The sequence below is a fragment of the Harpegnathos saltator genome, unplaced genomic scaffold, assembly GCF_003227715.2.
Source record: "Harpegnathos saltator strain DR-91 unplaced genomic scaffold, Hsal_v8.6 scaffold25, whole genome shotgun sequence".
Classification (NCBI taxonomy): Eukaryota; Metazoa; Arthropoda; class Insecta; order Hymenoptera; family Formicidae; genus Harpegnathos; species Harpegnathos saltator.
Window position 1 is genome coordinate 368,862 of NW_020230039.1, and position 12,278 is coordinate 381,139.

Sequence of the window (12,278 nt, forward strand, 5' to 3'; positions counted from 1 at the left end):
GCGACTACCGCGCTCTCGATATTTTTGTCTCTTCGAAACGAAAATAAGATGCAGGTCGTTTCGCGTCAGAAACGACGCGTCAGAGAACATTGGTTATTTGATAAAAAATGGTCCTTTGTACAGGACCTATCGTCCCTTAATCCTTTCGCTTCGAGCGCCGGATATATCCGGTATCCACTCGACGACCTGTGAGCACGAGCGCCGGATATATCCGGCATCCACATGATGTGTATACAAGTGCCATCTGTAGTCGATGATAAATTCTTCGTTATCGGCAGAACATTTTTTGTTGATTTTATTGACATATTGGATTAATCACACATTAAAACTAATCTTTGTTGTTACGACATCAAAACGTATTACGTAATATACTTCAGACATCAAAACGATCGGTTACTGTTTCATTCCAAAAATCTATCGAATTCATTCGACAGTAAAACGATATTTAATATACGTTTTTTTAGAGATTTAATACAGTAACCAATTTGCGTTACATTATTAATTATATTAAACATTTAATCGTAAAGTCTTGTAAATATACAAATACCTAAAAATATATAAACTGTAATTAGTCTAATGTTTTTAGAACAACTAATATAATTTTGTATAAATCTTTTCATATTAAAAATGTAAATTATACTTGTTATATTAGAGCAACGATTGTTTTATTAAGTACAGTTGTTATTTAAGACTTAGAAAAACGTATACAAATACCGCGCACTGTGCACATTTCTGGTGCGTGCTTCCGTTCAGTGACGGTACTTCGGCGGACTGGACGGCGAAGCGAAAGGGTTAAAGTTTGCAGTGTTGCAAAGGTCCTGAATCACCTTGTATATATATAAACTTGAAACTTTGACAACAATCAATGCTAGCTAATAACCACTAACTAAATCAACTTATATATACGAGGTTTCATCAAAAAGTAACGAGAATGTTGAAATTGCGCGCTGTATCTTGTTTATTCAGTTAATTTTTTCTTTATGTGTTGATAGCACTATCAGTGACGTACGTGCCAATTTTCAAGCAGCTGCGACGTTTAGTTTGTGTTTGGCGAGCGAATGAGCAAGACGTACTTTAGTATGTTTGACGTACTTTAGTGTGTTTTTTGTGTGGCGAAATGTCGAATCAGAGAGTATACCACTTTGCTTATTCAACAGTTCTTGGCGAAACACAATACCGTTGTAATGCCGCAACCACTTTATTCTCCAGACATGACCCCTGTGATTTTTTCCTATTTCCCAAAATCAAAAGGACATTCAAGGGACAACGTTTTTCAACAATAGATGAGATAAAGGCGAAATCGCAGATCCAGCTCAAGACGATACCTAAAGAGGCGTTCCACCAGTGTTTCTCAAACTGGAAACTACGTTGGCATGAGTGTATAATATCACAGGGGGACTACTTTGAAGGAGATGGGATAAACGCTGAAGATTAAATAAATACTTTTCGAGAAAATTAAAAATTCTCGTTCCTTTTTTTTCAAACCTCGTATGTTACAAGTAAAAAAAAGTTCTGCGGCCGATGTTATGTATTAATTTATGTATTAATAGTATTTATATAGTATTAATAGATTTATGTATTAATAGTTTCTGAATTATTTTTATTGTTGTATTATTTAAAATGCGTTCAAAAGATGTAAATAGATATTCGTTACTTACATAGCGATGTAGCGATTAAGCGCTCATGCACGTTACCAAGCACTTTGCTCATGGTATCACTTCCATTTATAAAATTGCAATGTACGAATAATTTAAATATGAAACATTATATATAAATGAATTCAGAATGAAAAATGCTAACTTTTTCTTCTATATAATGAATTTGATAAATTAATTAATTAAATTTACTATGGTCATTTTGTTAATTATTAAAAATATTTTTTAATTTTAACCAAACCTATTTTATTTTTCATAAAAAAACCGTACAATTTTTGTTTAAAATTTTTTTTTCTATCTGCAATAGTTATCGAAATAATATAAAGGGGATGAAAATTTGAGGGGTAGTTTCATTCCTTAACCCTGCGCGATTGCCGATAAAAAAAGTACGATCTTTTACTTTTGTCTACTCTACAAATATGCCAAATTTCGTTGAAATCGGAAACATACACTTCGCAGATGTTCCTTGTAAGTATTTTATGGGATTTTAAAAGCGTTATTTATTATGAGTTGCTCAAATCCAGTGAGACTGTTACTTTTGAACGTTATCAACAGCAACTTATTAATTTAAGCGAGAAAAATATTATTTACCGGCAGCAGAACCCGGCATGTACTTCTGCTGCACGATAATGCGCGGCCATACACGGTAAAGTGACCGTGGAACATATCTGTTTTTTGAACTGGAAAATTCTCCTACATGCGGTTTCTTTTCCAGATCTTGGCCCTACGGATTATTACCTATTCCGGTTGCTTCAGCAGTACTTTGTGTATTCCCACTTTCAATCTCCCGAGAAAGTCGAAAGGAAGCAAAGGAAGCAGGATAAATATTAAAATCCTGCTAAAAAGATATTGAACTTATGTATAGACTTAATAACAACTCAATAATTATTGAGATTATCACAAAACGGTATGTGAATTTTCTATTAGTTTTAATCCGTTCTATTTCTCTACGAATCCCTCGTACTAAGTTATAAGACACATTGTATATGTAAATACAAATTGTAAATAATATCAAATAAGAGAACTAGCTTCAATGGCTATGATCTTAATATGTATTATTTATATAGAGGATATTTTCCTGAGTAATTTTCAAAGATTTTAACCGCTGCTCATTGTTTATTAATAAGTGAAATTAACAAACAAGTCTCATTAATAGAGCTTGTTTTTTTGATACAGTGTAAGTTAAAAATATATTAAACAGTACATGTGAGATGTGATAGAAGGTGGCTCGGTGGCTTTTGTAAGGTGCTTAAGAAGGGTAATCTTGAAAATATATGTAGAAATTAAGGTCAATGGAGATGGGTTCCCTCTTCCGGTATACTTACCATAAAAAATTATAAGAGAATACAGCAGCTTACATCAGTTTATACCAGTTTATTAGATTTTATGATTGCTTTGTTTACAATAAATGTCTGCGTATCCTTGTTCACATTCCACCTTAACTCCTTCGCTTTACAAAATCGCGAACTTTTCAACATTATAAAACTTAACTGCTTAAGACGATATTTCATTAATAATATCAGCAAGTTCATTGCTTTCCAATATCGTGAGATGATTACCTTCGACATGGCGGACTTGTACGTTACCTTTGGTTATCTAAATAAATGGTTAACATTGTCGTCAATTGATTTTCAAAGATGAAAACTTTGCATTGTTACATATCATTGCATCAAGAATACCTTATTCAAGCCGTCATTTTCATCTGCAGAAAGTAAATACGGCATTGTGGGTTTTAGTAATAATATATGTGATTTTAGTGGCGGCAGTAAAGACGCATTATATTCGTGAATAGCGATCAGATGCTTATAAATTGTCGTACAATAAGTCTTGTAATTTTCAACCGAAGTCACTTATATAATATCGTCTGGAAGACATTCGATAAAAGCATCCAACTTCTTCTCCCACGTGTCGTGCGGACAATTGTATTAAAATCTGTTAACAGTTATTGTTATTATTGTATTTTATATTATAACAATAAACTTATTTTACACAACGTACCGATGTATTATTGATGGAGTAAAATAAACCCATAACATTTAGGAGAATATCGTTTTGAAATTCCTGGAGATTGGTGAAAGGAAAATGATGTTCTTTCATAATTCTCACATAGTCAAGCGTGCCATCGATTAATATTAAATATCCTGTGAAATTTCTGGCTTCCAACAGTCTCATTACCTCGATAGCAATTAATGTCTCATATGAATACCCAACTATTATAAATTCTGCGGAATTCTCTATCTTCGATATTATATGCTATAGGAAAGATACAAGAAATCTTTGTATTATTTTTTTAATCGATATAATCCGATATCAATCTGGAATGGATTCATTGAAATATCGAACAGATACCTTCTCTGTTATATTAATACGTACAGGTATTAGAGTGGCTGCCGACTGCAGCACGGATTCGCTCATGGGGATATTATTTGCTCCGTGTTGCAAACATGTAAAGGGACTTTTAATTTTCGAGGCCAATGAATTAAATACGCTTGCGCAACCTTCGATTCTTGGTAGAAGAAATATCTGCTTTTTGTTCGCCTCATTTCTTGTAGTCATCTCCAAGCAAACATCTGGTACGATATCTAAACTGCTCAATAAATGAATCAAAAATTTTACACCTGCCGAATCGAATATCTCAGTCTGTTCGAAACGCTTGTCTTTGTCGGCCATATTGTGGAGTTTCTCGAAAGTGAGACTTCGAATGTCTTGTGCCGTGAGATAAACATCAAATTCTCGCTCCAACGTTTGCTTGACCTCCACCGCCATCATCGAGTCCATACCGATCTCTGACAATGGGGTGCGATGTCCGACCGTTTTCACGTCTTTCACTCCTAGACGGGCAAATACGGAAAAAGATAAGGCTCTTAATTTCTAGCCACAGTCGCTTATATTCATTTATGACAACAAAAGGCACGAAAAAAACACAACATTCAGACCACATATAGAGAAATATAGAGAAAGCAATGTATAATTAACCATAATTCATTAGCTATATCTTCAATGTTTCATCGCGAAAATCTTGAAACGTGTAACAGATTTATTATATATATATTAGGAACGCAAAAAGTTCTGAGCCTTTTTTGCAAAATTCAAAATTTATTTAAAAACAAACAAAACTATATTAATCAACGAAATATTCCCCGTTTGCATCGATGACCTTTTGCCATCTTTCGGGTAGCTTGCGAATTCCCTGATAGTAGAAGCTCACCGGCTTCGAGGCGATAAAGTCATCAATGCATTTTCGTATCTCTTCAAGTGTCACAAAATGTGTATCAGCCAAGAAATGCTGCAGAGACCGGAATAAGTAGTAATCGGAAGGCGCCATGTCTGGGCTATACGCCGCGTGCGGGAGCCCAGACCTAAGTTCCCAGCCTAACGCAAAGATATGGTCCTGAGTCACTTTCGCAACATGTGGTCGGGCATTGTCATGAAGCAGTATTACTTTACGACGTCCTTTGCCAGTAAATGGCCTCTTTTCTTCAAACGCATCGCTCAAATTGCTCAATTGTTGCTGATAGCGATCTGCCGTTACTGTTTCACCCGGCTGTAACAACTCGTAATACAATACACCTTTCCAATCCCACCATATGCAAAGCAAAACCTTCTTAGCGTGAATATTGGTCTTTGGCGTCGATGTCGAAGGTTGACCAGGGTCAACCCATGATTTTTTACGCTTCGGATTATCATAAAATATCCACTTTTCATCATCTGTAATGATTTGGTGCAGAAAATCCTTTTTCCGGAACCTTGAAAGCAAAGTGAGTGCCGTGTCACGCCGTCGATTTTTGTTGTCTTCGGACAGTGCATGCGGAACCCATCTGCCTTCCTTTTGAACCTTTCCCATTGCACGTGTAAACGTGTGGAAATGGCTTGTCGCGTAACGCCAAGTTGCTCTGCAAGCTCCTTTTCAGTTTGTGCAGGGTTTATATCCAACAATGCTTGCAGTTCGTCCGTTTCAATCTTTTGAGGGCGTCCAGCACGCGGTTCATCTTCAAGACTGAAATCTCCTTGGCGAAATTTTTGATACCACCTTTTATACGTAGCATAACTTACAGCGTTCTCTTCATATGCAACACAGATCATTTCAGTGGCTTCAGCAGCATTTTTCTTCAGATGAAACGCGAAGTGGATGGAAAATCGAATATGCTCTTTTGTTATTGCCATCGTGAACACTGCTGATTTTAAGGTTATGTGCATCAAACGCTAAATTGCACGATGTTTCGAAAGACCAAATGTCACTGCTTTAAAACCGCAAGAGGGCGGGAAAATTAATGCAATTTAAATTGTGGTTTCAGTAGTATGAAATCTAGGGCTCAGAACTTTTTTGCGCTCCTAATAGAAAGAAGAAGATTACTTATGATACTAGCTACGGTCTCCAAAATATCCATCACTCCACCTAATTCCGCATGCTTCTCAGCCACGACCATACTGCCCACAATCGGTCGATTTAGTATCATAAAAGTGTCCAATGACTCAAGGCAGGACTGAATTTTCTGTTGCAAAGTACCGCCGATAATCAGTTCCTTATTATCCTCTTGCATATCGGCTACGAGGCCCACATCACCCATCGCACCCCACTGTATAGCCATCCCAGGTAATCCGTCCTGTACTCTCCTCTCATATATCCTCTCCATGATAGAATTGGCCATACCATAATTTGTTTGTCCAGCGTTTCCTCGGCCACACGAGACGGACGAAAAGACGATAAAATGCCGGAGATCAGGACACATCTTTCTGGATAGCTCGTCCATCATCTTCGTGGCCATTGCCTTCGGCTTGAATGATTCTTTGAAGGACTCAGCAGTTTGATTCTTGTAAAGAGAGTCTTTCAGCACCACGGCAAGATTGAATATAGCGTCCACCGGTCCCATTTCAGCGGCAGAATTCAAAATGAACGCACAGTCCTTGCGATCGAACACATCAGCACCCGCGATAATTTACACATTCACCCCGTAAGATCTCTACAGTTCCATCCTTGAGCGCTGATAACCATTTCGCAGCCCAGTCCGCGAAGTTAGAAGAAGATTCTTTGCTCCGTGAAGAATCAGCTAGTCGACTAATTCCAGACCGAAGCCGCCTAAGCCGCCTAAAATGATGTAAGACTTGTGAAGCTTGCAGAAAAATCGGGGATAAGCGAGAACAGGAAGACCTAATGGCTCGTTTTCATCGTGTATCTTTATCAGGATCTGAAAATAAGAATAGTAGTAGTAGAATTTCATATGATCGTTCACGGAGCGCCAAGAACAAAAAGAAGAAACTTTTGTCTGCGCGAGAAATTACCTTTCCTATATGCTTGCCAGCTGCTATGTATCTAAAGGCAGCTTCTACTTCGGTTCTTTCGAACACTTTCCTCGGGAGTGGTTTTATCGAGCTGTTTTTTAGACTTTGCAGCATATATTTATATATAATTTCGTTATTTTTCGTGGTGGAATTTACTATATTGTCTAACATAATCGCATGGAAACTGATGCCTTTTGCAAAAATCTTCATGTCTAGGGTATTATCGGCAAACAAGTCATATTTTCCTATTTCTAAGAATCGTCCGCCTTTCGCCAAACATCGAACAGACGCCTAAAGATTTTCTTCAGCTAAGGAATTTAACACAATATCTACCCCTTGACCGTGTGTCTGCTCAAGGATCATTTGTTCGAAACTTATGTCGCGAGAATTGCCGATATGATCGTCAAGGATCGAAGGGAAGGTTTCTCTAACGAATTGTCGTTTCTCCAAAGTCCCGACTGTTGTAAACACTTCGCATCCTTCGTAAAGCGCCAGGTGGATCGCAGCTTGACCAACGCCGCCGGTGCCCAAATGAACGAGAACTTTGTCTCCTTTCTTTATCTTCCCTTTCTCGTAGAGAGCGTAGCAGCTTGTGGCATAAAGACACGGAACAGTGGCAGCGTCCTCGAATGTCCATTCATCGGGAATAACCCAGGACATAACGTGGTCGTTTATTATAACATTTGATATTCTTCTAGAAAGAAATAAGTGATTTCCTTTATTTTTATGCTGCCTTACGATCGCAGGAAAATTGACAATTACATTATGTATCTATATTAATGCAAAATCTAATCTTTATTAAAAGTATCATCACAGAATTCCTATCTACGATATACCATAATGAGGATATTCCGCTTTATATTATCCTACCTGTTTGGGCACATTGCCATTACTCTCTGTCCAGAACCATCATACGAGGGTAGTTTGATAAGTCAGTGACTTTTTTAATAAAAGATATTTTTTTCGGCAAATAAGCATTTTATTTCTCAACGTAGTCTCCTTTTAGCTCGATACATTTAGTTCACCGTTTTTCCAATTTTTTTATTCCTTCCAAATAATAGGTTTTCTCAAGGCCCTCAAAATAGGCGTTTGTTTCAGTGATGACCTCTTCATTCGACCTAAATCTCTTACCGCCCAGCCATTTCTTCAGGTTTGGAAACAGGAAATAGTCGCAGGGGGCTAAATCTGGTGAATATGCTGCATGGGGTAGCAGTTCGTAGCCCAATTTATGGATTTTTGCCTTGGTGACTACACACGTGTGCACCCGTGCATTGTCCTGATGGAACAGCACTTTTTTCTTCGCCAAATGCGGTCGTTTTTGCTTCAAATCAATATCGAATCTGTCCAAAAGCTCTGAATAATATTCGCCGGTGATCGTTTTACCCTTTTCAAGGTAATCGATGTGAATGATACCGCGTGCATCCCAAAAAACTGTGGCCATGACCTTGTTGGCCGACAGACTCACCTTGGCCTTCTTTGGTGCACGTTCACCCGAAGAAATCCACTGTCTTGATTGTTCCTTGGTCTCTGGTGTGGTGTGATGGATCCATGTTTCGTCTACGGTAACGAAACGGCGCAAAAACTCGTTCGGATTGCGGCTGAACATCGTCAAACACTCCTTTGAAATGGTCACACGGTTGCGCTTATGGTCGAGTGTGAGCAATCGCGGCACCCATCACGCGGATAGCTTTTTCATGTCCAAATATTCATGTAAAATGTGATGTACCCGCTCAGTTGAGATGCCTACAGCCTCAGCCACTTCACGCACTTTCATTCTCCGATCGTCCAATATCATTCCATGGATTTTATCGACGATTTCTGGCGTGACGACCTCTTTTGGGCGATCTGAACGTTCGGCGTCACTTGTGCTGGTACGACCACAACGGAACTCAGTAAACCACTTCTTAACCATTGAAATTGATGGTGCAGTGTCCTCATAGTATTTATCAAGCTTTGTCTTGGTTTCGGTGATGGTTTTTTTACGCAAAAAATAATGCTTAATCAGCACACGAAATTCACTTTTTTCCATTTTCGTTAAAATTCACGAGGTTGTCTGCTTTCAATGGCTGTCAAACACTAACTAAATGGCGCAGCTTGCCCAAACTTGTACAGTAGTCTATTAATAGATGGCAGTTGATGGGAGCAGTGCTGCATTTAAAGTTACTGCACGGAAAATTCAAAAAGTCACTGATTTATCAAACTGCCCTCGTAACCAACGAGCTCGAAGCCTAAGAAGGAATCGATATCTCGTCTAATCATTTGAAAGGATTTCAACGCAAGTTTACCAGTTGCTATCATAATATCTTTGAAATTCAGTGTCGCGTAAATTGTATGTATGATATTTTTACGCTTGAATTTAGGAGATATCTGTCCTTCGACCCAGCAGCAGCAGATGGTGCTCAGATCACCTCGAATCTAACGGAAATTAAGTCCACTTTATAATTTCGTATTATCGTTGATATAAAAAATATTTACTTGTATTATAAATATGCGTTTGATTCCAAATAGATTAAATTAGTTCGACGCTTTACTACGCACAAGGTTCGACAAAGTTTTGCGTAAATTCCTTTCCGTTTTGTTCTTATTATTGTATAAATATATAAATGTCTACGTACCCCCTGAGCGACATAACCGCATTGCACAGGTATCAGTTTCGGCGGCGGTAATGATAAGTGTCTGTAAGAGCCCCAAATATTACCGGGACTTAAGACATTAATTGGTAAGTCCAGTCGTAACTGATTCATGTAGAAAGGCTCTTGCAAGGAGAATTTGGGCGCGTCCTTATCTTGGATGAAGACGCATCTAACTGATTCGCCGCCTGGCTCCCTTTGCAAACAATTTACAAACCCTAATATACCGCAATCAGAGTCGTCTTAAGCAACGAGTGTTATTCTTGAATTCGTCCCGTAGTCCGCGTCTATCGCAGATTTGAGCTTATCGATCCACGAAAACTCGTAATTGTTTATACGTATGACTTCTCGTCTCGTTATAGCACTTTCCGCCTTTCTCAAAAGCAGCACTGTTTCTCGTTCTGTGCGATTTTTCAAAATGATATTTAAATTGTACTGTTGCGGTAGCTCGTTGTCATACGTGACGTTGAGATCCTCTCGAGTAAATAGAAAACCACCAGCCATTACATTGGATAATAAGAAACGTGCACCTTTCGCCAATATCACAACGCCAATGACCATTAAAAACGTATCGCCATTCAATATTTTGTGAGGCTGTATGACTGATAGACCTTGAGGTAAGGAGGAGCTGTCAAATCTGTTCTCCTTTGCAATTAAGGTGAGATTAGGTCGCACTAACGGCAAGTTGCTCAGAACCATGTGAACGATTGGAGTAACTAAATCTTCCAGCAGAATCTTGTCGTCGTCCTCAACGATCTCAACCACTTTGACGTTTTTCAAATCGTAACATTCAAGAGCGATATGTACCGATAATTGCACTGCATCTTCCAAGGAGATCATGGTATGATCGCGGTAAGCAATGAACTTGTATTCCTCGTGTATAGGTTCAACTTGTGCTGGCCGGCGGGATATGGCCTTTAGTCCACAAATTTCTATTCCTCCGGATACAATAGCTTCGAAAGAATCATAAACGCGTACGGATACGTCTGTAAAAGATGAGCATTTTCGAGATGAAAGAGAGGAAACCTGTACTATGAGCGCATTAAGTCGGAATACGAAATTTGTTTTAAAAGTAAACTAAGCAGACTTACATCTTTCCTCCATCAAGAGTTTGCGTATCAGCGTCATATGATATTCGGGATCGATTACTAATTTACGAATTTAAGTTGGTACATAAAGATTTCTCGAGTCGAGCGACAGAATTTTCATTTGTAGCATATTGTCCATAAACGACACCCATTTCGTCGACCACTTGATATGCCCTACGCTCCTATTAATTGAGGCGCTCTTCAATGAGCGAAACAAGTCTCTATACTGATAGCCCCGAAGTCGTAGTTCTTTGTAAATATCTGAAGTGTTCATGTATTCCTCAGCATTGTCATCCTTAGATAGGAACTGGACAGGTATTTTCTCATTCGCAACATCATCAGGCACCCTCGCGACTCCGCTGACGATCACATTGCCTCCCTCTATAATCTCGAAATTATTACTGCCTATAAGAATATTACAAGAATTATTACAAGATAATACTGCTCTTTCTGAAATCAGCACTGCCGGTTTGTTTTTTGTTGTGAGTTTAATATGGCTGCGACTTTGCGATGATATTCTTTTATTTCTTATCGTCGGTTGTATACAGTTAATCATTAATATTTATCATAATGTCCTTGAAAGGAAATATCGAGAGACAAGACTCTAGTAATTGCAAAAATATTTACATTCTTGGATCACAAGAGTTAATTCCACTTCGTCTTTTTTTGATAGGTGAGTAGCATGTAGGAACTTAACATTTTCAAATACAATCGGTATACTCCTATGATCAATGCCTTTCGACAAGCCAATTGTATGCCAAATTTCGTAAAGGTAACCCATAACCGGTAACAAATTTCTCCCATCGATTATGTGACCAGACATGCATTCAAAGTCTTCGTCAATGGTTTTAATAGTGACGACTCTTTCCTTGTCCAAAATTCTATTTTCGCCTTTATAATGGTATAAGTAATAATTTTCAGAGTGATCCCATCTGCAATACTGTCTTCAAGTTAGTCATAATAATGTAAACAAAGAAATGTGATTCATTTTTTGATACGCAGGAAGAGACGCACCTAATGAGAGGAGATATCATTGGTGTTCCGCGACTAACAGGAAATTGAACTGGCGGATACAAACGTGCAACCTGTGGCTGAAGTCTTACATTATAAAGATCTCCGATTCCTTCTAAAAAGTCTTGTATGGTATGCTTCTGGCCGCGTTTATACAATGAAATCAACGTCATCGTTGACTCCAGCGAATTTGCTATGATTAACTGAAAATCATTTTGCGGCACTGTCGGTAATATGACGACGAGTATCGTATCCTTCGGTAACAAAGCTGTCATTTTTTTTTTATAATATTGGATACAGTATACTATCCGCGTAATATTCTGCAGTAGTCTCGAACATGTCGCGTTCACTTTGTGGCTTGCCCAATTGTGTTACACTGTGGCGTTTTGAAGATTGCGATGGTAATATCTGGCTGAAACGTTCCAACAGTTTTGACATAACAATCCCAAGGTACTCGGATCGACTCTCAGTAATGTCGTCAACCTAAGAAACAGTGATTAATACTGTTATGTATGGCTTTATAAATGCATATAAATGAGATATTTCTCTCCACTAAGAAAAGCGAAAAATCGTATAATTAAGAAATTCTAAAATCTTTGAAACCTGCAACTTGG

General features: G+C 38.2%; 3 protein-coding genes across 3 annotated transcripts; all 3 read right to left on the minus strand.

The window, feature by feature from the left end:
• Nucleotides 1–3,491: 3,491 nt before the first annotated feature.
• LOC112588594 (fatty acid synthase-like) lies at nucleotides 3,492–6,526 on the minus strand. Its single transcript, XM_025298981.1, has 4 exons — nucleotides 6,010–6,526; nucleotides 4,005–4,486; nucleotides 3,654–3,908; nucleotides 3,492–3,587 (listed from the first exon to the last, which is right to left on the minus strand). The coding sequence occupies exons 1-4, from the start codon at nucleotides 6,524–6,526 to the stop codon at nucleotides 3,492–3,494; spliced, it is 1,350 nt and encodes a 449-aa protein (XP_025154766.1).
• A 177-nt stretch (nucleotides 6,527–6,703) lies between these two features.
• On the minus strand, nucleotides 6,704–7,145 carry LOC112588595 (fatty acid synthase-like). Its single transcript, XM_025298982.1, has 2 exons — nucleotides 6,936–7,145; nucleotides 6,704–6,841 (listed from the first exon to the last, which is right to left on the minus strand). The coding sequence occupies exons 1-2, from the start codon at nucleotides 7,143–7,145 to the stop codon at nucleotides 6,704–6,706; spliced, it is 348 nt and encodes a 115-aa protein (XP_025154767.1).
• Nucleotides 7,082–9,936, minus strand: LOC112588606 (fatty acid synthase-like). Its single transcript, XM_025298996.1, has 4 exons — nucleotides 9,551–9,936; nucleotides 9,147–9,350; nucleotides 7,806–7,849; nucleotides 7,082–7,629 (listed from the first exon to the last, which is right to left on the minus strand). Exons 1-4 carry the CDS (start codon nucleotides 9,677–9,679, stop codon nucleotides 7,227–7,229), a joined length of 780 nt encoding a protein of 259 aa, XP_025154781.1. The 5' UTR covers nucleotides 9,680–9,936; the 3' UTR covers nucleotides 7,082–7,226.
• Between the last annotated feature and the right edge of the window lie 2,342 nt (nucleotides 9,937–12,278).